Below are 20,031 nucleotides of genomic sequence, written 5' to 3'. Positions count from 1 at the left end.
ATTTACCAAAATAAAAAGTTACTAAAACCGGTTTTTATTTGGTGTAAGAAAAAATTCTTATCCCCGCCATTTGCTCAGTATTTTTTCCCGATTTTATTTTCAATAAAATATTTTTATTTTTATTTTATTACTTTATATTATTTCATTACATTTTTTAAAATATTTGTATTAACTATTTCTCAAATTTTTAAAAGTTAGTAATACACTATTATTTTGGCCATTTGTTCGTATTTTTCTCTCCGCATTTTATTATTTTAAAAAATCGTCATTTTAAATTTTATAATTTTATACTTTGTCGAGTGCATTATGTTTACAATTTATTAAAGATATAATTTTTTCGCATTTTCTTACTTTCGGTGAATATATAATTATCGTTTTTCTTTTCGTATTTTATGTTTTCTTAAATATATTTCTTTATCATTTTACTTTTAATGTTATTTTACTAACAAAACTAATTTCAACATCCTAAGTCAATTTCATAAAAAAATTCCTAATCAACATATAATGTACATATCATTAATTTTTTCATGCTAAATATATCTCAAAATTATATATCCTAAATAAATTAATAAAATACGTAAAATGTACTTAAAATTATTTTTAACACACAAATATTACAAAAATCTTAAATTAATAATAAAATTACCTTATTTTCTTTTTTTCCTTCCTTCCTTCCTTCCCTCTTCTTCTTCTTTCTTTTTTTTTTCTCTTCTCCTTTCCTTTTCTTTCCTTATTTTTCTTTCTTTCCTCCCCTTTCCTTTTCTTTCCTTCTTTTTCTTTCTTTCCTCTCCTTTCCTTTTCCTTCTTTTTCTTTCTTCCTTTCTTTCTTCTTCTTCCCCTCTCCTTTTTCCCCCCACCAACCGACCACCCTTAATATTTAAGGTGGTGCCGCCAACAAGGAATCCTTGTTTGGTGCCGCCAACAAGGTTCCCTTGTTTAGTGCCACCAACAGTGTTCCCTTGACCCAGGGAACTGTCAAATCGGTCCAGGTTTTTTTTTTGTTTTTTTGGTTTTTTTGATATATTTTGGTAAATAAAAAAAATATATATTTTGGTAAATAAAAAAATGTATAACATTTTGGTAATTTTTTATTTTTTATATTATTTTTGTAAAAAACCCCATTAAAAACATATTAAAATGTTTTATTTTATAAATACATTTAATGATAAATGGAAAAATATCATGTTATATTTTAATTAGCAAAACAAATTACCTAAATAATTTATAAGATGAATTTATTATTTAATGCATGAGAGATTTTTTAGTGTTTATTTTAAATTGTATTTATATTGATAAATATTTTATATTTAAAATTTTAATCTTATATATAATTTTTAAATATCAATAAATCTAAAAATAATATACTAAAACATAATTGTATTCATGCATACAATACCAATAGAAAATGATAATATCCTATTGTATTCATGCTTTCAAATATAAAATCTATAGAAGAGATATTCATGCATTCAAAATCGAAATTATTGAATTTCTCAAATTCACTTGTGCTAAGGTTGGGTTAATCTAAATAATTTAGTTTAATATTTTAAAGGGTGAGTATTCGTAAACCGATAATATTTTTTATTCCACAAGTAATTTTAAAATTTGTCATTCTTGACTCTGTTTGTAAAATCTAAAAATTCCGTTGACAATGTACTAAATATGTTCCATATTTTAAAGTAATAAAATATTCTAAAATTATTTTTATATTAATATTTTATATTTGTGTAATTAAATTTAAACACTATTATTTCTAATATTAAAATAATAACTCAGCCAAAATTAAATATGAACAAGCCAATTTAAACAGGGTGGATCATTAGACCGAAGCTTTGAATAAGTTTTAATTAATAGCATTGACAATTTTAATTTTTCGTTAATTATTATTTTATTGATTAATATTGCTATTATTATTATTCTGAAAATGACTAGCCACCTTTGATTGCTTAGTTGGACTTAACTTTATGGCAAATCCCGTAAATAAAAACAAATTGATGCCTTAAAACACCGACCAAAATCGAGAAAAACGCACGGTTTTAGTCTAAAAACTTCCACAAAACGTCGTCGGTTTTAGTTTTAGAGCACGAAAATTCCACTGTTTGTTGCCACCACCAAATGTCCAACTAGACCTTCTTCGTCACCCTCCCCTGCTTTTGGACCCCAGCTGACCAGAAACAATAATAAAAAAAAAATTTTAACGCACACAAGCACACACACACACAAAAAAAAAAACTTTTAAACTCTTCGCTTTTGTATATAAATCGCATTGCCATTTCCATTTTGCTTCCGTTTTTCTTTTTCATTTGATGAGTTAAATAAAAAAGGGAAAAATCGTCAGAAGAAAGCTTTGTTTTCTTATTGTTTATCGTGAATTCGGAATTCAACCGTCATAATTTTGTGTTTTTAGTTTCTTCAATTCAAAAGTTTTCTCGTTACAGCTATTGAGTTTCCAGTTCAGTTGTTTTTGGTTCCGATCTGACTCGTCGAGTCAGACTTTCATCGACTCGGTTGTGGCTCGGATGAGTTAGTACAGAGAAGATCGTTTGCATATACTCGTCATGGTAATCCATTGCTTTAACGGTTTTTAATTGCGGTTGAGTTGAATCGGTTGAACATGGCATCTTGTTTTTTGATTCTTTACTTTAATTTTCTTTGTTAGATATTTTATAGCTTTAGCAAGCTTAAATTATACAGGAAATTCTTTGATGGATTCGATGTGATCTGTTTTTTGTTTCAGTTTGTATTGAAAGATGATGAACGGTTTTTTTTTTTTTTTTTGAAAAATTTTATATGAAAAGCATTCAAGTATATCAGCTTTTAAGATTAGAAAATTTGAATGCTTATATTACTTGACTAAGAAATCGGAATGCAAATCCAGATGTAGAGCAACATTTGATCGGTGTTATAAACACTTTGTTTGTATCTTTACAAGCGGATTTCATGTAAATGAAGACAGAGTTAGGATTGATGTACGGATAAGTTTTAGGTGAAAGATACCAACCGATGACAATCATGACTTGGAATGACTGTTTTTTAATGCTATTTATAGTTTTTATTTGTTTAGGATAATAAGATTGTTTTCTTCCTGTAAAATTGTTAGCTCTTGCTGAATGTCTAACTATTAATAAAATAGTAGAGAAATTAGTTCAACTTAAAAATGGATTAGTTATTTTGTTCTTTCATGCCATATATATATCATCTGAAAATGAGTAACTCTCTAGTCCTGGGTTTTGGATGGTAAAGAATTCTTGGTAGTTATTAATACTATAATTAGACTTGCATGAAAGTTGAAATGAGGGTTAAGGATGCCATAGTGAGGCGACACTACTATGGTGGTGAGTAAGATGAGAGCCACTGGCTGACAATTTCTTATTTCCTTTGGATGCTCAACACATATGACATGCTGCAAAATTGTTTCTTGCCAATGATTTATTTTATGTTCTTATGAACAAAGTTCGGCTCTGATCTTTGATGCAGTTTTATGTCATTATCATGAAATTTAGGCAGAACCTAAGAACTATTTCTTTGTTTATGAGGCTACTTTGTTAGTGGCTTGGCAATGATCTTTTCTGGCTGTGTATTATTCAACCATATATTTGTACACTTTCTGTACTTTATTTACAAAAATAGCAGTATTTTACTCCTCGGTAAACACTTCAGTTCCATTCTTGTTCATCTTAAAACAGTATGCAACGTTAATGATGTGGACTGTCCACTAATTTGGCATATTACCCGTTACTTAAATGATTGGAATTGAAGAATTCATCCTAACAATCTTCTTTCCATGAAATATTCTTTTTTGCGTTCCTCTTCAGACAGTCTCGACTTTTTTCTGTTTACAAACTTTGTTTCTTTCTTTGGATGGCTAATAATTTCATATATTTGTAGGCTGCTCCTGTTAATATTATTGTAGGTTCTCATGTATGGGTTGAAGACCCCACACTTGCATGGATTGATGGTGAAGTTTTTAAAATCAGTGGTGAAGACGTTCATGTCCAAACAACAAATGGAAAAACTGTGAGTATGTTTTAGCCTTTTGTTGGTTTGTCTGTCTGTAACAAGCGCTACTTATTAATGTGAATAAAATTTTGTATTAGATGCCAACATGTTTGTGATTGACTAGTACAACTATTGCAATTCTACTTCATAATTTACAAGTACTAAGGCAGACAAGACCTTATCAAACAATTTCTAGCTTAGCAATTAGTACAATCTATCAGTATATAGCGTGAAGTGTGCATCCAAAGTTCATTTACCTATTTCAAATGGAAACTTGGATGTTTACTTTGACTAGATTCTCTGCTACTTATTTTCTAAGTTTTCGTGGAATAGATTTTATTCTAATATTCTTACTGACCAAAGAACTAATTGCAGGCTGTGGCAAATATCTCAAAGGTCTTTCCAAAAGATACTGAAGCACCTCCTGGAGGTGTTGATGACATGACAAAACTCTCGTATTTGCATGAACCTGGAGTTCTACATAACTTGGCTATGAGATATGAACTTAACGAAATCTATGTAAGATATTTTCTCTTCTCTCTTTCACTGTTCCCATGCTGAAGTAGGTGTTGAGCAAAGGACTTGTAGATTTCATTACAAAGACATCTTAATCTTGCAAGCTGAGGTGCTGTTCTTTGCTACTTTCCTCAGACATACACTGGAAACATACTGATTGCTATAAATCCATTCCAAAGGTTACCACACTTGTATGATACTCACATGATGGAGCAATATAAGGGGGCAGGATTTGGAGAGCTGAGTCCTCATGTTTTTGCAGTTGCAGATGTTGCCTATAGGTAAATAACCTCTGTTCTATTGGACATCAGATGTTTTCTAGAGATGCCGTTGCTGATTTATCATGTAAACAGGGCAATGATAAATGAGGGAAAAAGCAACTCCATTCTAGTTAGTGGAGAAAGTGGTGCTGGTAAAACGGAGACTACAAAGATGCTAATGCGATACCTTGCATACCTTGGTGGTCGATCTGGAGTTGAAGGGCGTACAGTTGAACAACAAGTTCTAGAAGTAAGATGAATCATATATAATCATATATAGTTTCTACATGGTTATCTTTGATCCGATAAATTGAAAAGAATCAGAGCATTTTCCTGATTTTGTACTTCTTAATGTTTGACTTCTTCCAGTCAAATCCAGTTCTTGAAGCCTTTGGTAATGCAAAAACTGTTAGGAACAATAATTCAAGGTGAGCATATTTTTGCTATTAGGATTTGAAAAATTACAACTTTCTTCATATTTGATAGCTTATTCCACTCCTGATATGTACTATCAAATGTTGGATTTAAAGACGTTTTGAAAAGATGGATCAAGGGTCAGTTCATGTTTCAGTCATTGCTGCTGGTCGGTCTAATTTAATGTAGAAACAATGGTTTCTCTAATCAATTGTTTGAATTTGTTATTTCCTTGAATTCGTTTATGTGTTTCTCTGAGTTTTCTTGCTTCTTGGTACTATATAGTCGTTTTGGTAAATTTGTTGAGCTCCAATTTGACAAGAATGGGAGGATATCTGGAGCGGCTGTTCGTACATATTTGCTGGAACGGTCTCGTGTTTGCCAAATTTCAAATCCTGAAAGAAATTATCACTGTTTTTACCTTCTTTGTGCAGCACCGCCCGAGGTATTAATGCTTTGATTTTATAATGGGATATTTCTTTTTTGAATCAATTTGCACGTGCATGTAGACTTGCCTATGCTGCTAGTAATAGGCAATGATTGATAATGTTCTCTGGAAATTTTCAGGTTAGGGAAAAGTTTAAGTTGGGAGATCCTAAATCTTTCCATTACCTCAATCAGTCAAGCTGCTATGCATTGGATGGGGTAGATGATGCTCAGGAGTACCTTGCAACTATAAGGGCCATGGATGTAGTTGGAATCAGTGAGGAAGAGCAGGTCAGTCTTCTCTTCCATTAATTTCAGAAAATAGTGTACTTATGATTTCATCGCTAACTTTCGTTATGATTGATTCAGGAGGCAATTTTTAGTGTTGTGGCTGCCATTTTACATCTTGGAAATATTGACTTTTCAAAGGGAGCTGAGGTTGACTCCTCCATTATCAAGGATGAGAAATCTAGGTTCCATCTTAATACGACCGCTGAACTGCTCCAGTATGATTTATTCATCCTTTCTTGAATATATTTTTGAGTTCTTGTCTTGCATGTATTCTTTCTTTAATCAATGTGTGATAAACTGATAAACCGTATATACAATAGGTGTGATGTTAAGAGCTTGGAAAACGCATTAATAAAGCGTGTAATGGTTACTCCAGAAGAAATTATTACAAGAGCTCTAGATCCTGTTGCTGCAGTTGGTAGCAGGGATGCATTAGCTAAAACCATCTATTCTCGCTTGTTCGATTGGTAAAAAAACTTTATCTCTATTTTGTATTCAACCACAGTGGATGAATTTCTAAAACATATTTCTTTGTTCCTATAAGGCTTGTGGATAAGATCAACATTTCAATTGGACAAGATCCAAACTCAAAGCAATTGATTGGAGTCCTTGATATTTATGGTTTTGAGAGCTTTAAGTTTAATAGGTAATACATTTCCCTTTAAATACAATAAATGGAATTTTTACTATTTTAGCTAATAAGATTTTGTCCATTCTCTTGTTTCTATAGTTTTGAGCAGTTTTGCATCAATTTTACAAATGAAAAACTGCAGCAACATTTCAATCAGGTTTGTAACTTTTACATAGCTCTTTTCTTCTACTTTAGATGCTATCTTGGCCACGCTTATTCTGAATATATGGCAATTTTGTCTTTGCAGCATGTTTTTAAAATGGAACAGGAGGAATACACAAAAGAAGAAATTAATTGGAGCTACATAGAATTTGTTGATAACCAGGATGTGTTGGATTTGATAGAGAAGGTTGAACATTGTTGCTTAACTTGTTTCTTGTTATTTCATATGAGCTAATCTTTCCAAGAATATAATATTTTTATTTATTTATTTATTAGTTTAAATATTCTTCAGTGTCCTTCTCATGCATCCTGTTTCATAATTACAATTACTTGCTCATTCTTTCTGCAGAAACCAGGAGGAATTATTGCACTTCTCGATGAAGCTTGGTATGTAGATTGTATCTTGCTGCATTGGATAGATTATTTTTTGAAGTTTTAGGGAACCTAAGTTACTATAATTGCCTCTACTAGTGCTACCATGCACGTGCATATGGTGCTCAACATATTTAATGAAGAAACTATATGCTGTGTCTGTCATTTCCTATTCTACATTGTTGCTTTTTGTTGATTTCATCTTTACTGCTTCATGCAGTATGTTTCCTAGGTCCACACACGAGACATTTGCTCAGAAGTTGTTTCAGACATTCAAAAACAACAAGCGCTTTATAAAGCCGAAGCTATCTCGTACTAGTTTTACTATTTCTCACTATGCTGGAGAGGTAGCTTGTTTTGCCTTGCATACATACAAACAAAGTTTCTCTAACTACGATGATTACACAACGGTATCTTTTGTTGTCTTCTCCCCAGGTGACTTATCTGGCTGATTTGTTCCTTGACAAGAACAAAGATTATGTAGTGGCTGAACATCAGGATCTGTTGACAGCCTCAAAGTGCCCCTTTGTAGCTTCTTTGTTTCCTCCTCCTGCTGAGGAATCTTCAAAATCATCCAAATTTTCATCCATCGGATCACGCTTTAAGGTATTAGTGATTCATTAATCAACCTGTTTATCAGATGAACTGTACTTCTCATCCGTGTTAGATATGAAACCCATTGATTGAGCATTGATCCCATTGCCAAGTGTTACAAAGTGCACACTAACGGTCATTGGGAAAGTGAAGCATTCAAAATGTTTCCAACCTACTTAAATAAAGGGGTTAAAAGCTATTTGACCTCTAATTCCAAACATGACCCTATAACTCAGGTATTGGGCATCATCATAGTGTATCTGTTCCTGTTCACAAAACAATTCAGAAATTACAGGGAAAAGGAAAATAGAACCTTGTGAAATAAAATGCTAAGTTCACAAGTACAGTTTATATCGAAGTTTTTTGACCTAGTGCTTCTTTTCTTTTCCCGCTTATGTCAAAACAGTAATTAATGGTTGCAATTTCTAACAAGATGGTAGTTTGTCTCTTATATTATCACGAAAAAGTTCATGATATATTCCATGTCATCAAAACCATGAAGGCTTTGTTTTCTATGAACTTAATTATAGCACGTGGAAGAAGGAAACTGCAATGGATCCAGAATTAAGTAGCCTGCTGTAGTTTAGCATACCCAAAATAAAATTAAGGAAGCTCATAAATATTACTGTGCTTATACAAACCATAAATCCTGCAATTCTGAAACCATAAATAATTGTGCACTAATTTCGGTACTGTGCATGAATGATTTTAGAGACGGGTAACATGGTTGATAGATCCTTTTCTTTCATTTGCAATTGAAACTACTGACTTCTTAACATTGGAATTTTTATATAATTTCTCTCTGATAAGCAAAAAATGTTTTAAAAATTGCAGCTGCAACTTCAATCTTTAATGGAGACATTGAATTCAACAGAACCTCACTATATCAGATGTGTGAAGCCAAACAATGTCCTCAAACCTGCAATTTTTGAGAATGCCAATATAATTCAGCAATTAAGATGTGGTGTGAGTATGATTTTGAAAAAAATGATAATCTCTATTTGTTTTGCTCCAATCTATTGAAACTGGTCCTTTTGATGGGTATGATGAAATTATGTACTTTTCTCTCTTATAGGGTGTTCTTGAGGCAATCAGGATCAGCTGTGCTGGATATCCGACGAGAAGAACTTTTTATGAGTTTATTCACCGTTTTGGTGTCCTTGCTCCAGAAATTTTGGAGGGGAAGTAAGTTGTGAATCCTATCATTTTGTAGTTGTAATAAGTTTAGGTGTAGAAATGGACATATTCATTCAATGGATGCTTACCTTGATAATGTATAAGTTCAAAAAGAAAAAAAAAAGCATCACGGTCTTTTGCTAATCTAAGGTTATAGTTAAGTAGTGTTATCCTATCTGCCTAGTCTTGAGTTTCACTCCGCCTACTAGTTACTAGTAATTTGTTTTAGGTTGTATGCTTAACATGGTATCAGAGTCAAAGTGTGTTATGTTCTTCCTACTTGCCACCCCTTGTGGAGCTACATGTGAGGGGAGTATTAAGTGATGTATCCTATATTTGTTAAATCTTGAGTTTATTGCAGACAAGTTGGGCCTCTCCGCTTACTACCAATTGATTTTTTGGTTGGATATTTAACATTATGAGATAGGTGATCCAAATAAGATCATTATTTTCAATATTTTATCATACATTGCCTGGTACAGAACATTAATGTTTCTGAGATTTTTTTAGCCAAAGACTTGAACTATTGCACTATGTAACTGCTTCTCACAGTATATTGGTTGATGCTGCAATTTATATAATCATCTTTTGTCACTTCCCTAGTTTTTTATTTTCGTTACTATTGCATATGACTTTGCTTAAGGATTTTATCATTTTCCGTTTTGTGTTTTTGTACGTGCAGTCATGATGACAAGGTTGCATGTCAAATGATCCTGGATAAGATGGGATTGAAAGGTTACCAGGTAATTGAAACACGACCTTAAAGTTTTTAATTTTGGTAATGGTATTTAGGAAGTACGATAGGATTAGAGGATTCAGGGGAGGTCCTCTGTATCATGGAAATATAATTTCACTTTCCTCTCCTAGCTCCATTCACAATGGCATGGTGTACTGAGATCTTAGCAAAACTGGTGAATAGCTGAAGGATTGCTTGATTTTTGAATATTTTATAACTCCTTGAGTGTATCACCAATTGATAAGCTAGACACTTTATGCCAGTAAGCATGGGCTATTAGCACTATTGGATTTATGGCAGTACGGGTAAGGAAGTGATTTATAATGAAAATTTCTGCTAATAGCTTTAAATCTTTAAAAAAAGAAAAACATGACAAGGGTTCGGTAATGACTGGTTTATTCCTTAACATGTTCAATGTAGAGCATGGTTAGGAAATGTGAAAACCATGACTAATAGCATTGTTATCCAAGTAGGATGACCACAAGAACAAACTTCATGGTAGACCTGATTCTTTTGGGGTTAAAGACCACCTTTACCAGTTGTTAGCCTGTCATATCTGTCACAGAAGTACCCAATTTGGTTGGACAGATAACTGTTTCTTTTCATTTCCCTGATTTACTTTAAATGTCCTTGATGAATCAATGTACCCTTGATGAGTTGATGTTAACTGCTATTTAGAAGTTATATCTATGTCAAAGGCGATACTGGAAATAGCCATCTGTTTCTAATATCCACCATGATTACAAATATTGTGTGATCATCTATACGCAGTAATCAACTTGTGTATTCCACTCTATTTAACATGACTGGCATTGCAGATAGGTAAGACCAAAGTTTTCCTTAGAGCTGGTCAGATGGCTGAGTTAGATGCCAGAAGGGCAGAAGTGCTTGGAAATGCAGCCAGGACCATTCAAAGACTAATCCGGACATATATTGCAAGGAAGGAGTTCATGGCACTACGTAAATCTGCAATCATGTTGCAATCTCATTGGCGAGGTATCTTTTTATTTTCATTAAAAGTTCAAAAGCAATTGTTTGAAGCTGATGATTTTCAGAAGTATTTTCTTGAACTGCAGTTGTAATTCTCTGATGCTTTTCGTTTTGCCTTTGAGCACACTAAAATTTATCCGGTTTATGACTGTCTCTTCCTTTTTCACTTGGATTAGGTTTATTAGCCTGCAAACTGTATGAGCAGTTGAGAAGGGAAGCAGCTGCATTGAAGATTCAAAAGAACTTTAGGCGGCACATTGCCAGGGAATCTTATTTAACAGTGAGGTTAGCCGCAATTACATTGCAGACTGGCCTAAGGGCAATGACTGCTCGGAATGAATTCAGATTCAAAAAGCAAACCAAGGCTGCAATTATCGTTCAGGTCCTACTACAACTACTTGATTATCTTCTCTTAATCTTTACAAAATTAATGTGATTTTGGATGAAAGACGCACATCATTACTGAAGCAATGAAGTTAATGAAATTCAGTACAGAGAACTGAATATTGAGTGAATACTTTTCTGAACATTCAGGCTGCTTTGCGTTGCCATCTTGCTTACTCTTATTATAAGAGTCTCCAGAAAGCAGCACTAACTACTCAATGTGGTTGGAGGGGAAGGGTTGCTAGGAGAGAGCTCAGAAAGCTGAAGATGGTTTGATCTTATTCTTTAGTGCAACTTTGCTTACAAGAGCTTTAATGCACTTTACATTTTAAACTCACGTTATAACCATTACTCTAAATCTTTTTAGGCCGCCCGAGAAACAGGGGCTCTGAAAGAAGCAAAAGACAAACTGGAAAAGCGCGTAGAGGAACTCACATGGCGTTTGCAGCTTGAGAAACGTTTGAGGGTAGCTTATGCCATTTTTTATTCTAACATATATAAATGTTTACTATTGCTGCAATCTTCTGTAAAACGTCATCATTATCTGTTTTGACCTGTAAAACCTTTACCCTTTAAATCAATACAACAGACTGATTTAGAAGGGGAAAAGGCGCAAGAACTTGCCAAGTTACAGGATGCTTTGCATGCTATGCAAGTACAAGTCGAGGAAGCAAATACTAGAGTCATAAAAGAGCAAGAGGCTGCTCGAAAAGCTATTGAGGAAGCTCCTCCAGTTATTAAGGAGACTCCTGTTATAGTTCAGGACACAGAAAAGGTTAACTCCTTAGCTGCTGAGGTAGAGAGTTTGAAGGTAATCATGTCTATTTCCCTCCTATGATTTTCTATCAAGTAATTTGATTTGGATACATTTTCCGTGTGTATCATCATCGGATGAATGATGTGGATCGACTTCCAATTGCAAGATATTGCAATTAGCTTGACGTTGTTGGCTTTTTATTAATTATCTTGGAGTCGGAAACTTCGATGATAACAACAGGGACTAAATGTTCATTTGTAACCGCAGGCATCATTGCTATCAGAAAGAAAAGCAGCTGAGGAGGCCCGTAATGCTTGTACAGGTGCGGAGGCCAGAAGTGCAGAGCTGCAAAAGAAACTCGAAGATTCAGAGAGAAAAGTGGATCAACTTCAGGAATCTATGCAGAGGTCTGTTTGGAAAAGATAGTTGTTTGAATACAAACTAGCAGTACTTCATAACAAAATATTGAAAGAGAGAGAAGAAAAAAGGGATTCATTCATCTCAAAGTTGATAAGTGACAAGATTAGTTCTCCCTTTTCCTATCCATTTTGGTTGTCAGTTGTCACTAAACTCAAGCATATCCAACACATGAATGCTTCACTTGATGCTTCTGTTTGCATGCACCCTTTCCTTGCTTTCCTTTTTCTTTATGCGGCTCTTTGTGCCCCATGTTTGATTGAAACTTTTTTATTTAATATCATTCTACGCTTCAGGTTGGAAGAGAAGCTTGCCAATTCAGAATCTGAGATTCAAGTACTTCGTCAGCAGGCACTAGCAATATCACCAACTGGAAAATCTTTGACTACAAGACAAAGAACTATGATTATTCCGGTATAAATTAGATATTATTAGTTCATTACACATCCTCATATTGTATAGTACAAGCTTAGAGAAATATAGACTGAGCATTTGTTAATTAATTTGCAGAGGACACCAGAGAATGGAAATGTTACAAACGGAGAAACAAAGGTTTCACCGGTAGGAACATCATTGATTGTGATAATGGAATCTAGAAGTTCATAAGATATGAGATTTTTTTTAGTGTATTATATTGCTCACTGCTCATTATCTTCTCAGGACACTACTCTTGCCATATCAAATGTACGTGAGCCCGAATCAGAGGAAAAACCTCAGAAATCCCTCAATGAAAAGCAGCAGGTTAGTGACCAATGGAATGCATTATACTTTTATGGAACTCATTCTGATATTCTATCTCATACTTTGAGTAGTAGATTCTTATTCATATGGATGTACAGTCCCGATTAATTGCTTCTAATCCATGTTTTGTGTTTCAGGAGAACCAGGACATATTGATCAAGTGTATTTCAGAAAATTTGGGATTCTCTGGGAGCAAACCAATTGCTGCTTGTGTCATATACAAATGTCTTCTTCAATGGAGGTCATTTGAAGTTGAACGAACAACTATCTTCGACCGCATCATTCAAACAATAGCTTCTTCCATTGAGGTAAGCGATAGTTTGGCTTTTTAACCATTATCTGCATCATTAGCCAATAAAAATCATCATCTCCCAAAAGCCTTTGCACATAGAGGCTAATAGAAGTAGATCAAGACTTTTCAGGATTAAAAAAATATCATTAATGTAAGCAATGTCTACCTTACTGAAGATCCAGGATAATAACGATGTCTTAGCCTATTGGTTATCGAATTCATCAACATTATTACTGCTGCTCCAACGCACACTTAAAGCAACTGGAGCTGGAAGTTTGACACCACAAAGGCGAAGAGCAACATCAGCTTCACTCTTTGGGAGGATGTCCCAAGTAAGAAGCTACTATTTATCTTAAGAAAAATTTTTTCCTGTCCTATCTATATATTTAAATTTCTTTTCCTGACCTTATTTTGTTCTGATATGATTTTTAGGGACTACGGGCCTCTCCACAAAGCGGTGGACTTTCGTTTCTTAATGGTCGTGGACTTAGTAGACTAGATGACTTACGGCAAGTTGAGGCCAAATATCCTGCATTACTGTTTAAGCAACAGCTTACTGCCTTCCTTGAGAAGATATATGGAACGATCAGAGACAATCTAAAGAAAGAGATCTCTCCACTGCTTGGATTGTGCATTCAGGTTATTGCTAAGTTATTTCTTTTTCCAAGCTATCTATTTTGTTCCTTTTCCAGTTCTGAAATATTTTCAATATAATGCAGGCTCCAAGGACATCACGTGCAAGTTTGGTGAAGGGACGTTCTCAAGCGAATGCTGCTGCTCAGCAAGCTTTAATTGCTCATTGGCAAAGCATTGTGAAAAGCTTGAACCGTTATTTGGATATAATGAAAGCAAATCATGTAAATTCTTAAACTTCGCTTGAAAACAAAAACATGTAACCTTTCTTTGAGGGATTTTATGGATCTCATTTTTCTGGTTATGCAGGTACCCCCATTCTTAGTCCGTAAAGTGTTCACTCAAATATTCTCATTCATCAACGTTCAGCTATTCAACAGGTATCAATTTGTGTGTCAGTATGTGAACTTTTATGCGCATTTATTACTTGATTCTATTACAAAAGTAGAAGGTTATGGTAGATTCCGTGATAACTGTGCGGCATTTGTCTAACTCATATATGTAGTCTTCTATTGCGACGAGAGTGTTGCTCATTCAGTAATGGAGAGTTCGTGAAAGCTGGTCTTGCTGAATTAGAACAGTGGTGCTACAACGCAACTGAGGAAGTAAGCTCTCTAAGCAATCATTTGCAACTGTTATATCCTGCCTTCCTTTTTTTCTGGTTCCTTTACCCAAATGCTTCGTGTCAACAGTACGCAGGCCCAGCATGGGAAGAACTGAAGCACATAAGACAGGCTGTAGGATTCCTGGTTAGATTCAACTTATAGCATTTCATGTTCAATAACGGTTTCTAATCAATGATCTCATATGACTCACTGATCGGTACGTTTCTCTGTAACTCAGGTTATTCATCAGAAACCAAAAAAGACCTTGAATGAGATAACTAAAGAACTTTGCCCGGTAAATACCTTTCACTTTCAAGCTTCATCGCCTCATAAAGTTTTATCTTTTTTTTTTAAGTCTTCATCTTATTTCTTTTTATTGCTTGCTTCTTCAGGTTCTCAGCATACAACAGTTATACAGAATTAGCACCATGTACTGGGATGACAAATACGGCACACATAGTGTGTCATCAGATGTAAGTTCGAAATCCAAATTACTTACCGTGAGAAAGCTATACCTGTTCGTTCCGGCACCTGGAATTTTGAAATACCTGTTTTTCTAAGATTGCAAATTTTTACAGGTCATTGCAAACATGAGAGTTATGATGACTGAGGATTCCAACAATGCTGTTAGTAGTTCTTTCCTGTTAGACGACGACTCAAGGTTAGTTTGTTCCGTCTTTTAGCTTCATTTCGAAAAGTACTTCACTCCATATTCTCAACATCTACAATTGATGTCGATGCAGTATTCCGTTCACGGTGGAGGACATCTCCAAGTCCCTGCAAAAAGTAGACATATCTGACGTCGATCCTCCATCAATAATTCGTGAAAATTCTGGTTTCGGGTTCTTACTTCCACGTTCGGACTAATTAAATCACGGTTGCAATCATCCAACTCACGTAAAAGAGTTTGATATTTCACGACTCATATGCCAATGCAGCATTCCATTTGTGGTGTACACATCTCCAAGTCTCTGCAACAAGTAGAGACATATCTGATGTTGATCCTCTATCCATGGTTTCAGGTTTTTACATCTGCACTCGGACTGATAATAGTGGTTGCAGCCTCGAGTACATATATCGGTACTCTTGAAGCACTGCACTAGGCATGTTCATATAGTTTTATAATCTCCAAACATCTCATGTGCATAATAACTTTTCTCTTTCTTTTCTTCATAATTTTCACATCCTCCCAGGCTGTTGGTTTTTAATGTCTGGGGTGGTTATATATGATTCTTTTCCCCATGTTCCAAGGAAAAGAAACATGGGAATGTTTCTCAAAAAGCCATATCACAAATTCACAAGCATTGATGTGATAATGTGCAATTGAGGTATAGGTTTTGGTCTTCACAGCCTACAACGGGCGTTTTATTCTTTCTTTTTTGTAATTTTTCTAAATTTCGTTTGGGAGCAAAGGGGCTCCTTTTGCAGGCTTTCCTCGATGATTTTTGGGTGTAAATTTAACTAAAAACAGATTGCATTTTATAGGGATCTTGATTTGTTGTTGTCTGAGTTCATTGTGTAAATCCCAATTTTTCCTTTAGTATTGAATGAGGAACAACAGTGTTATAGTATTCCTTATTTTATTTTCAATTCAGGTTAAATTGTGCATTGAATTGGACAGGCACTTAAATTGGGTTTTTGTCAAAATTTAAACTCGAGTAAATTCTACGGAGTAAACATCCCTGATCAAATGTCATTGACAGAAAGTCTTCAATTTAAACTTGAAAATTATTAGTGTTAATCTCTATATATTATGTGCAATACGAAAGTCCTTTTATGTTTTGTGAATCAATAATTGGTCATTACATAATTAGTAAAATTTTAAAAAACAAAAAGTTTCTTTAAAACAAGGTATTATGTTAATAAAATTATATGAATGAAAATAATTTATCCCCAAATCATGTATTAAGATAGAAAAGAAGAAGCATAAAACCATCAACATTAGTAGTTCTGCCCTTACCAATAAAGTACTAGAATTAGAAAAGGTTTTTTTTCTTTAGCTTCGTTTTATTGTCATGAAGACTTGCACCTCACTTTAAAAATACAACTACCCTTATTATTTAATGACAAATCGTATATATTTATGTGATATATCAGACCCTTTCATAGGCCCCGAGTTTGACAAAACGATTCTTACTATATTTACAATAGTTTTTAATTTAATTCTACAAGGTTTTAAGTTTTGAGGGTAAAAAGTTGATAAAATTATTACAGATTCACAATTAAAACTACATGTTAGGACTGTCATAAAAAAGCCAACCTGCAACACAACACACCCCATCCATGTTTTGCCCAAGGTTTTTACAACTATTCAGACTGGTGGGTCACGGAGGATCCATTCGCCTGCATTGCATTTTCGGTTAAATCTGAGTGCTGATCTTGTTGTTGGCACGGCACCTGATTCCCGGATTTCTTTTTCTCCTTCACAATCACTTGTCTCGGCATCACTTCCAACAGAAAGCTTCCTCCATTCCATACAGATGCAGAAACCTTGAGTATTTGGAAAATTGCATGGAATTCGTATGATAGGAAGATAGGGACCGTGAGTGCCATGGTCGCGACCGTAAAAGCGGCTTGAAGTAAAATGTACATCAACAAACGGTTTTGATCCCCGAGCAACCCACTTAAACGCCACCATATGTTGTTTGCTTTCTGTGCTTTTTTAGAAAGTTCCCTATTAAAAAAAGAAATCATCTGAATGAAAATATTCATGGTGAACTGACATAGAGATAATATAGAAAGAGAGAGCAAACCTGTAAGAAGTCATGACTTCGGGATCTCTTAGCAGCCTCTGGCGACGTAGCACGTTGACAATGAGGAAATAAAGAACTTGCCAAAGAGTATAAGCAGCTAAGGGAACCCCGAACAGCCAAGTCCATAGGTAAGATTTGTCTTCTACGTAAGGCCATGAAAATCTGTGAGTAGTACCTTCGGGATGCATGGCTTCAAAGGTTGCGGGATTCCACCATCGAATTGTGAAAAAAACGATCCCTGAAAGCAATTGAGAAACGTTTGGACATTTTAGAAATAAATTTAAGCTTGGCCTCTCCTTCAAAAGAGCCTTGACCACTAACTTCTATCGGTGTTCTTCTGCAACACCTACCTGCCATATACCAAATTCAAAGAATATACTACTCGCATAGTCATCTAAGGTACAAAGTTTCAACAATTTTCACAGGCAAGGAATAATAAGACAGTTACTCGGGTTTGTAGTTTCACAATCTAACATGAAACTAAACTCATGGAATGGCTTTCAAGCAGCTCCATTTTGTATGTGATTTTGTTTCAAAGTGTTTTATGTTTACATTTGTAGAGGACAGTAGTCTTAGCAAATTATCAAACGAGGCACAAGCAAAATACAAATTACAAAAAGCTGCTACATCCTTCACTCCTTGTTAAACAAAACATTACCAAAAATTTACCCACAGGGCATTTCTTACGAACGGGAAAATTTGGCTACTTGACATCTTGTCTTTCTTAAACCTTCTTTGAAGGCCGGCATATTGATGCCATAGAGGCAGTTCCCTCTATTTAGAATCAGAAGATCGAACTTATACATAAAAATAGGAACTTTCCATTGAGATCATACATGAACCCTATCAGATGGAAAGTTTAAGCAGCTTTTTATGAGCATGGTAAGTTTATATAACATGTCTGCAATAAACCATAGCTAATGGTATCTTCCACACACAATGTCGAAGGCACAAGTTCAGAAATCAGAACATTTAACAGCCTTGAAATTCAGTTCACCCCTCCCCCTTCCCTTTTGAAAATACCGAAAATTGCTTTATAAAGATTGCAAGTGCAAATAAGGATTGAACATACCCGGTAAAAGATGTATAAGGACGCTTATAATTTTGTCCACGGAACTAAAAACCAAGCTACAACGCCAAACAATGAGCGCCCACGCTAGCGGTCCCTAAAGTAGCATCCGGAAAGAACAAACAAGTTAAAACAATTCATTCACCAATCGAGATATATGTAAGAAACCGAGTACCCCGAATCTTTACCTCGGCAAATGAGAAACAAATCATGAAAAGTTTTTCATTCTTCGGATACAGAAGAAGGTCAACCAAGAAGATTGTGTTGGCATAATAGCAGAAATCCTAACATACACAGAAATGAATCTTTTTTTGATCAATTTTCGATGCTACCTTCCTATAAATTACTAGAAAAAAAAAGTCGAAACCGAACCGGCATAGAACTTACCAGAAGATAATAATGCCATTTCTTAAAACGGTAGTATATCCATCTAAGAGGAACAAAGGTAACATAGAACACACAATATACATAAGGAATATCTTGTGGTCCTGAATCAAAAAATCAAAATCAAAGACAGAAAAAAGAACAAAAAGTAATTAATGGATTCAAGAGCCAATACTTTCAGTAATCAATTTTCAAGAATTCAAGGCCGAGTAAACTCACTTGCTCCCAATAGAAAGCAAAACCCTCCAAATCCAAGAACCCCCAAAAGATGAGTCACCTAAGAATCAAAAACCCATGAACAAAACAAGAAAAAAACCCGAAAATTTATAACTTCAGATCCATTTTCTTAAATTATAAACATGAAACCCACAGTTTAAATACCTACAATAAACATGAATGTAAAGTAAATAAATTATAAACATGAAACCCACAGTTTAAATACCTACAATAAACATGAATGTAAAGTAAAAAAAAAAAAGTAGAAAAGATTACCTTATTGATAAAGCGCTCATGTTCTTCAGCTTGTTTAGCGATCTTAACAGCTTGTTTCGACAACATTTCCTTCGTTTGAACCGCTTGTTTGGACAAAATCTCCTTCGTTTTCGCCACTTGCTGCATCAAAAAACAAAAACCCAAATCGATCAACTTAAAAGTAAAACAAATAAAAGCAAATGATAAAACACAAATATTGATTAAAAAATGAATGATTTTGGGTTTGGAACAATCATACCTCGGCTCGATCTTTGAACCTCCGGTTCACCGTCCCATATGAATCCCCATTCCCATTCATGTCATCCATGAATTCATCGCTGCTCGACATTTTTCTTCCCTTTTGTTTACTGTAAACCCAGGTCAAATTAAAGAACAAAAGAACTTAAAAGAAGGAAAGAGCGAAAGACAGAGACAAAAGGTGGTAGCTTACCGCCTGATTATATATACATATAATTATAAATAAATAAATAAATTGCTAAAGTGGACTATGTAATATTAATGTATTTTTTAGATTTTATATGAAAAATAAATATTTTTCATTTCGTAAAAAAATAAATTTGTATTAATTTTTCAATTGAGTAAAGATGGATTAATAAGTGACACCAACTTGAACAAATTAACTAACACAAATGAGTTATTTGAAATTTTTAGAGATATAGATTTGATTTGAATTTTATTTTAGTCTATTTATGTATTAATGATTTAATTAAATTATAATTATTTGAAAATTATTATTCATAATTATATTTTTACTTGTAATTTTTTAAAGATATGTTTAATAATTTATTTTGAATTTTATACAGTAAAAATAATATGTGAATTACATTTGACTTGTGAATAAGTTCAAGGCATATAATCTCTCCTAAGCTTGGATCTTTTGTTTGAGGGAGGTCGAAATTAAATTATATATTTTTACGATAATAAAATATAATTATCA

At 34.1% G+C, this 20,031-nt stretch overlaps 2 protein-coding genes across 2 annotated transcripts; one reads left to right on the top strand and one right to left on the bottom strand.

Moving 5' to 3' along the window:
• The first annotated feature begins 2,284 nt into the window (after nt 1-2,284).
• On the top strand, nt 2,285-15,967 carry LOC105783509 (myosin-17). The gene is made up of 39 exons (XM_012609009.2): nt 2,285-2,561; nt 3,889-4,017; nt 4,375-4,518; nt 4,651-4,796; nt 4,869-5,025; nt 5,145-5,203; nt 5,475-5,634; nt 5,757-5,906; nt 5,985-6,121; nt 6,227-6,373; nt 6,451-6,552; nt 6,637-6,694; nt 6,785-6,886; nt 7,049-7,086; nt 7,292-7,418; nt 7,507-7,677; nt 8,500-8,631; nt 8,741-8,850; nt 9,524-9,584; nt 10,396-10,573; nt 10,744-10,949; nt 11,102-11,221; nt 11,319-11,417; nt 11,541-11,762; nt 11,976-12,115; nt 12,422-12,539; nt 12,636-12,686; nt 12,786-12,866; nt 13,004-13,174; nt 13,335-13,490; nt 13,591-13,797; nt 13,878-14,015; nt 14,101-14,171; nt 14,297-14,396; nt 14,484-14,540; nt 14,635-14,691; nt 14,789-14,869; nt 14,975-15,057; nt 15,140-15,967. The coding sequence occupies exons 1-39, from the start codon at nt 2,559-2,561 to the stop codon at nt 15,261-15,263; spliced, it is 4,593 nt and encodes a 1,530-aa protein (XP_012464463.1). The 5' UTR covers nt 2,285-2,558; the 3' UTR covers nt 15,264-15,967.
• A 546-nt stretch (nt 15,968-16,513) lies between these two features.
• Nucleotides 16,514-19,516, bottom strand: LOC105783740 (glycerophosphocholine acyltransferase 1). Its single transcript, XM_012609363.2, has 8 exons — nt 19,333-19,516; nt 19,095-19,214; nt 18,822-18,879; nt 18,606-18,706; nt 18,407-18,502; nt 18,222-18,315; nt 17,150-17,387; nt 16,514-17,070 (listed from the first exon to the last, which is right to left on the bottom strand). The coding sequence occupies exons 1-8, from the start codon at nt 19,420-19,422 to the stop codon at nt 16,704-16,706; spliced, it is 1,164 nt and encodes a 387-aa protein (XP_012464817.1). The 5' UTR covers nt 19,423-19,516; the 3' UTR covers nt 16,514-16,703.
• Between the last annotated feature and the right edge of the window lie 515 nt (nt 19,517-20,031).

The sequence above is a fragment of the Gossypium raimondii genome, chromosome 13 (genome assembly GCF_025698545.1).
Source record: "Gossypium raimondii isolate GPD5lz chromosome 13, ASM2569854v1, whole genome shotgun sequence".
Classification (NCBI taxonomy): domain Eukaryota; kingdom Viridiplantae; phylum Streptophyta; class Magnoliopsida; order Malvales; family Malvaceae; genus Gossypium; species Gossypium raimondii.
Note: the sequence above shows the minus strand (reverse complement) of the source record. Positions and strands in the feature narration are given on the sequence as shown.

Bases quoted from the DNA above. Each gene is read 5' to 3' on its own strand.
- LOC105783509 (XM_012609009.2), top strand. The intron at 8,851-9,523 runs GTAAGTTGTGAA...TTGTACGTGCAG, and splicing joins CCAGAAATTTTGGAGGGGAA to TCATGATGACAAGGTTGCAT. The intron at 13,175-13,334 runs GTAAGCGATAGT...ACCTTACTGAAG, and splicing joins CAATAGCTTCTTCCATTGAG to ATCCAGGATAATAACGATGT.
- LOC105783740 (XM_012609363.2), bottom strand. From the start codon at position 19,422: ATGTCGAGCAGCGATGAATTCATGGATGACATGAATGGGAATGGGGAT. The intron at 19,215-19,332 runs GTATGATTGTTC...TTTTTGATGCAG, and splicing joins GGTTCAAAGATCGAGCCGAG to CAAGTGGCGAAAACGAAGGA. The intron at 17,388-18,221 runs GTATGTTCAATC...AATTGCTTTCAG, and splicing joins CCTTATACATCTTTTACCGG to GGATCGTTTTTTTCACAATT.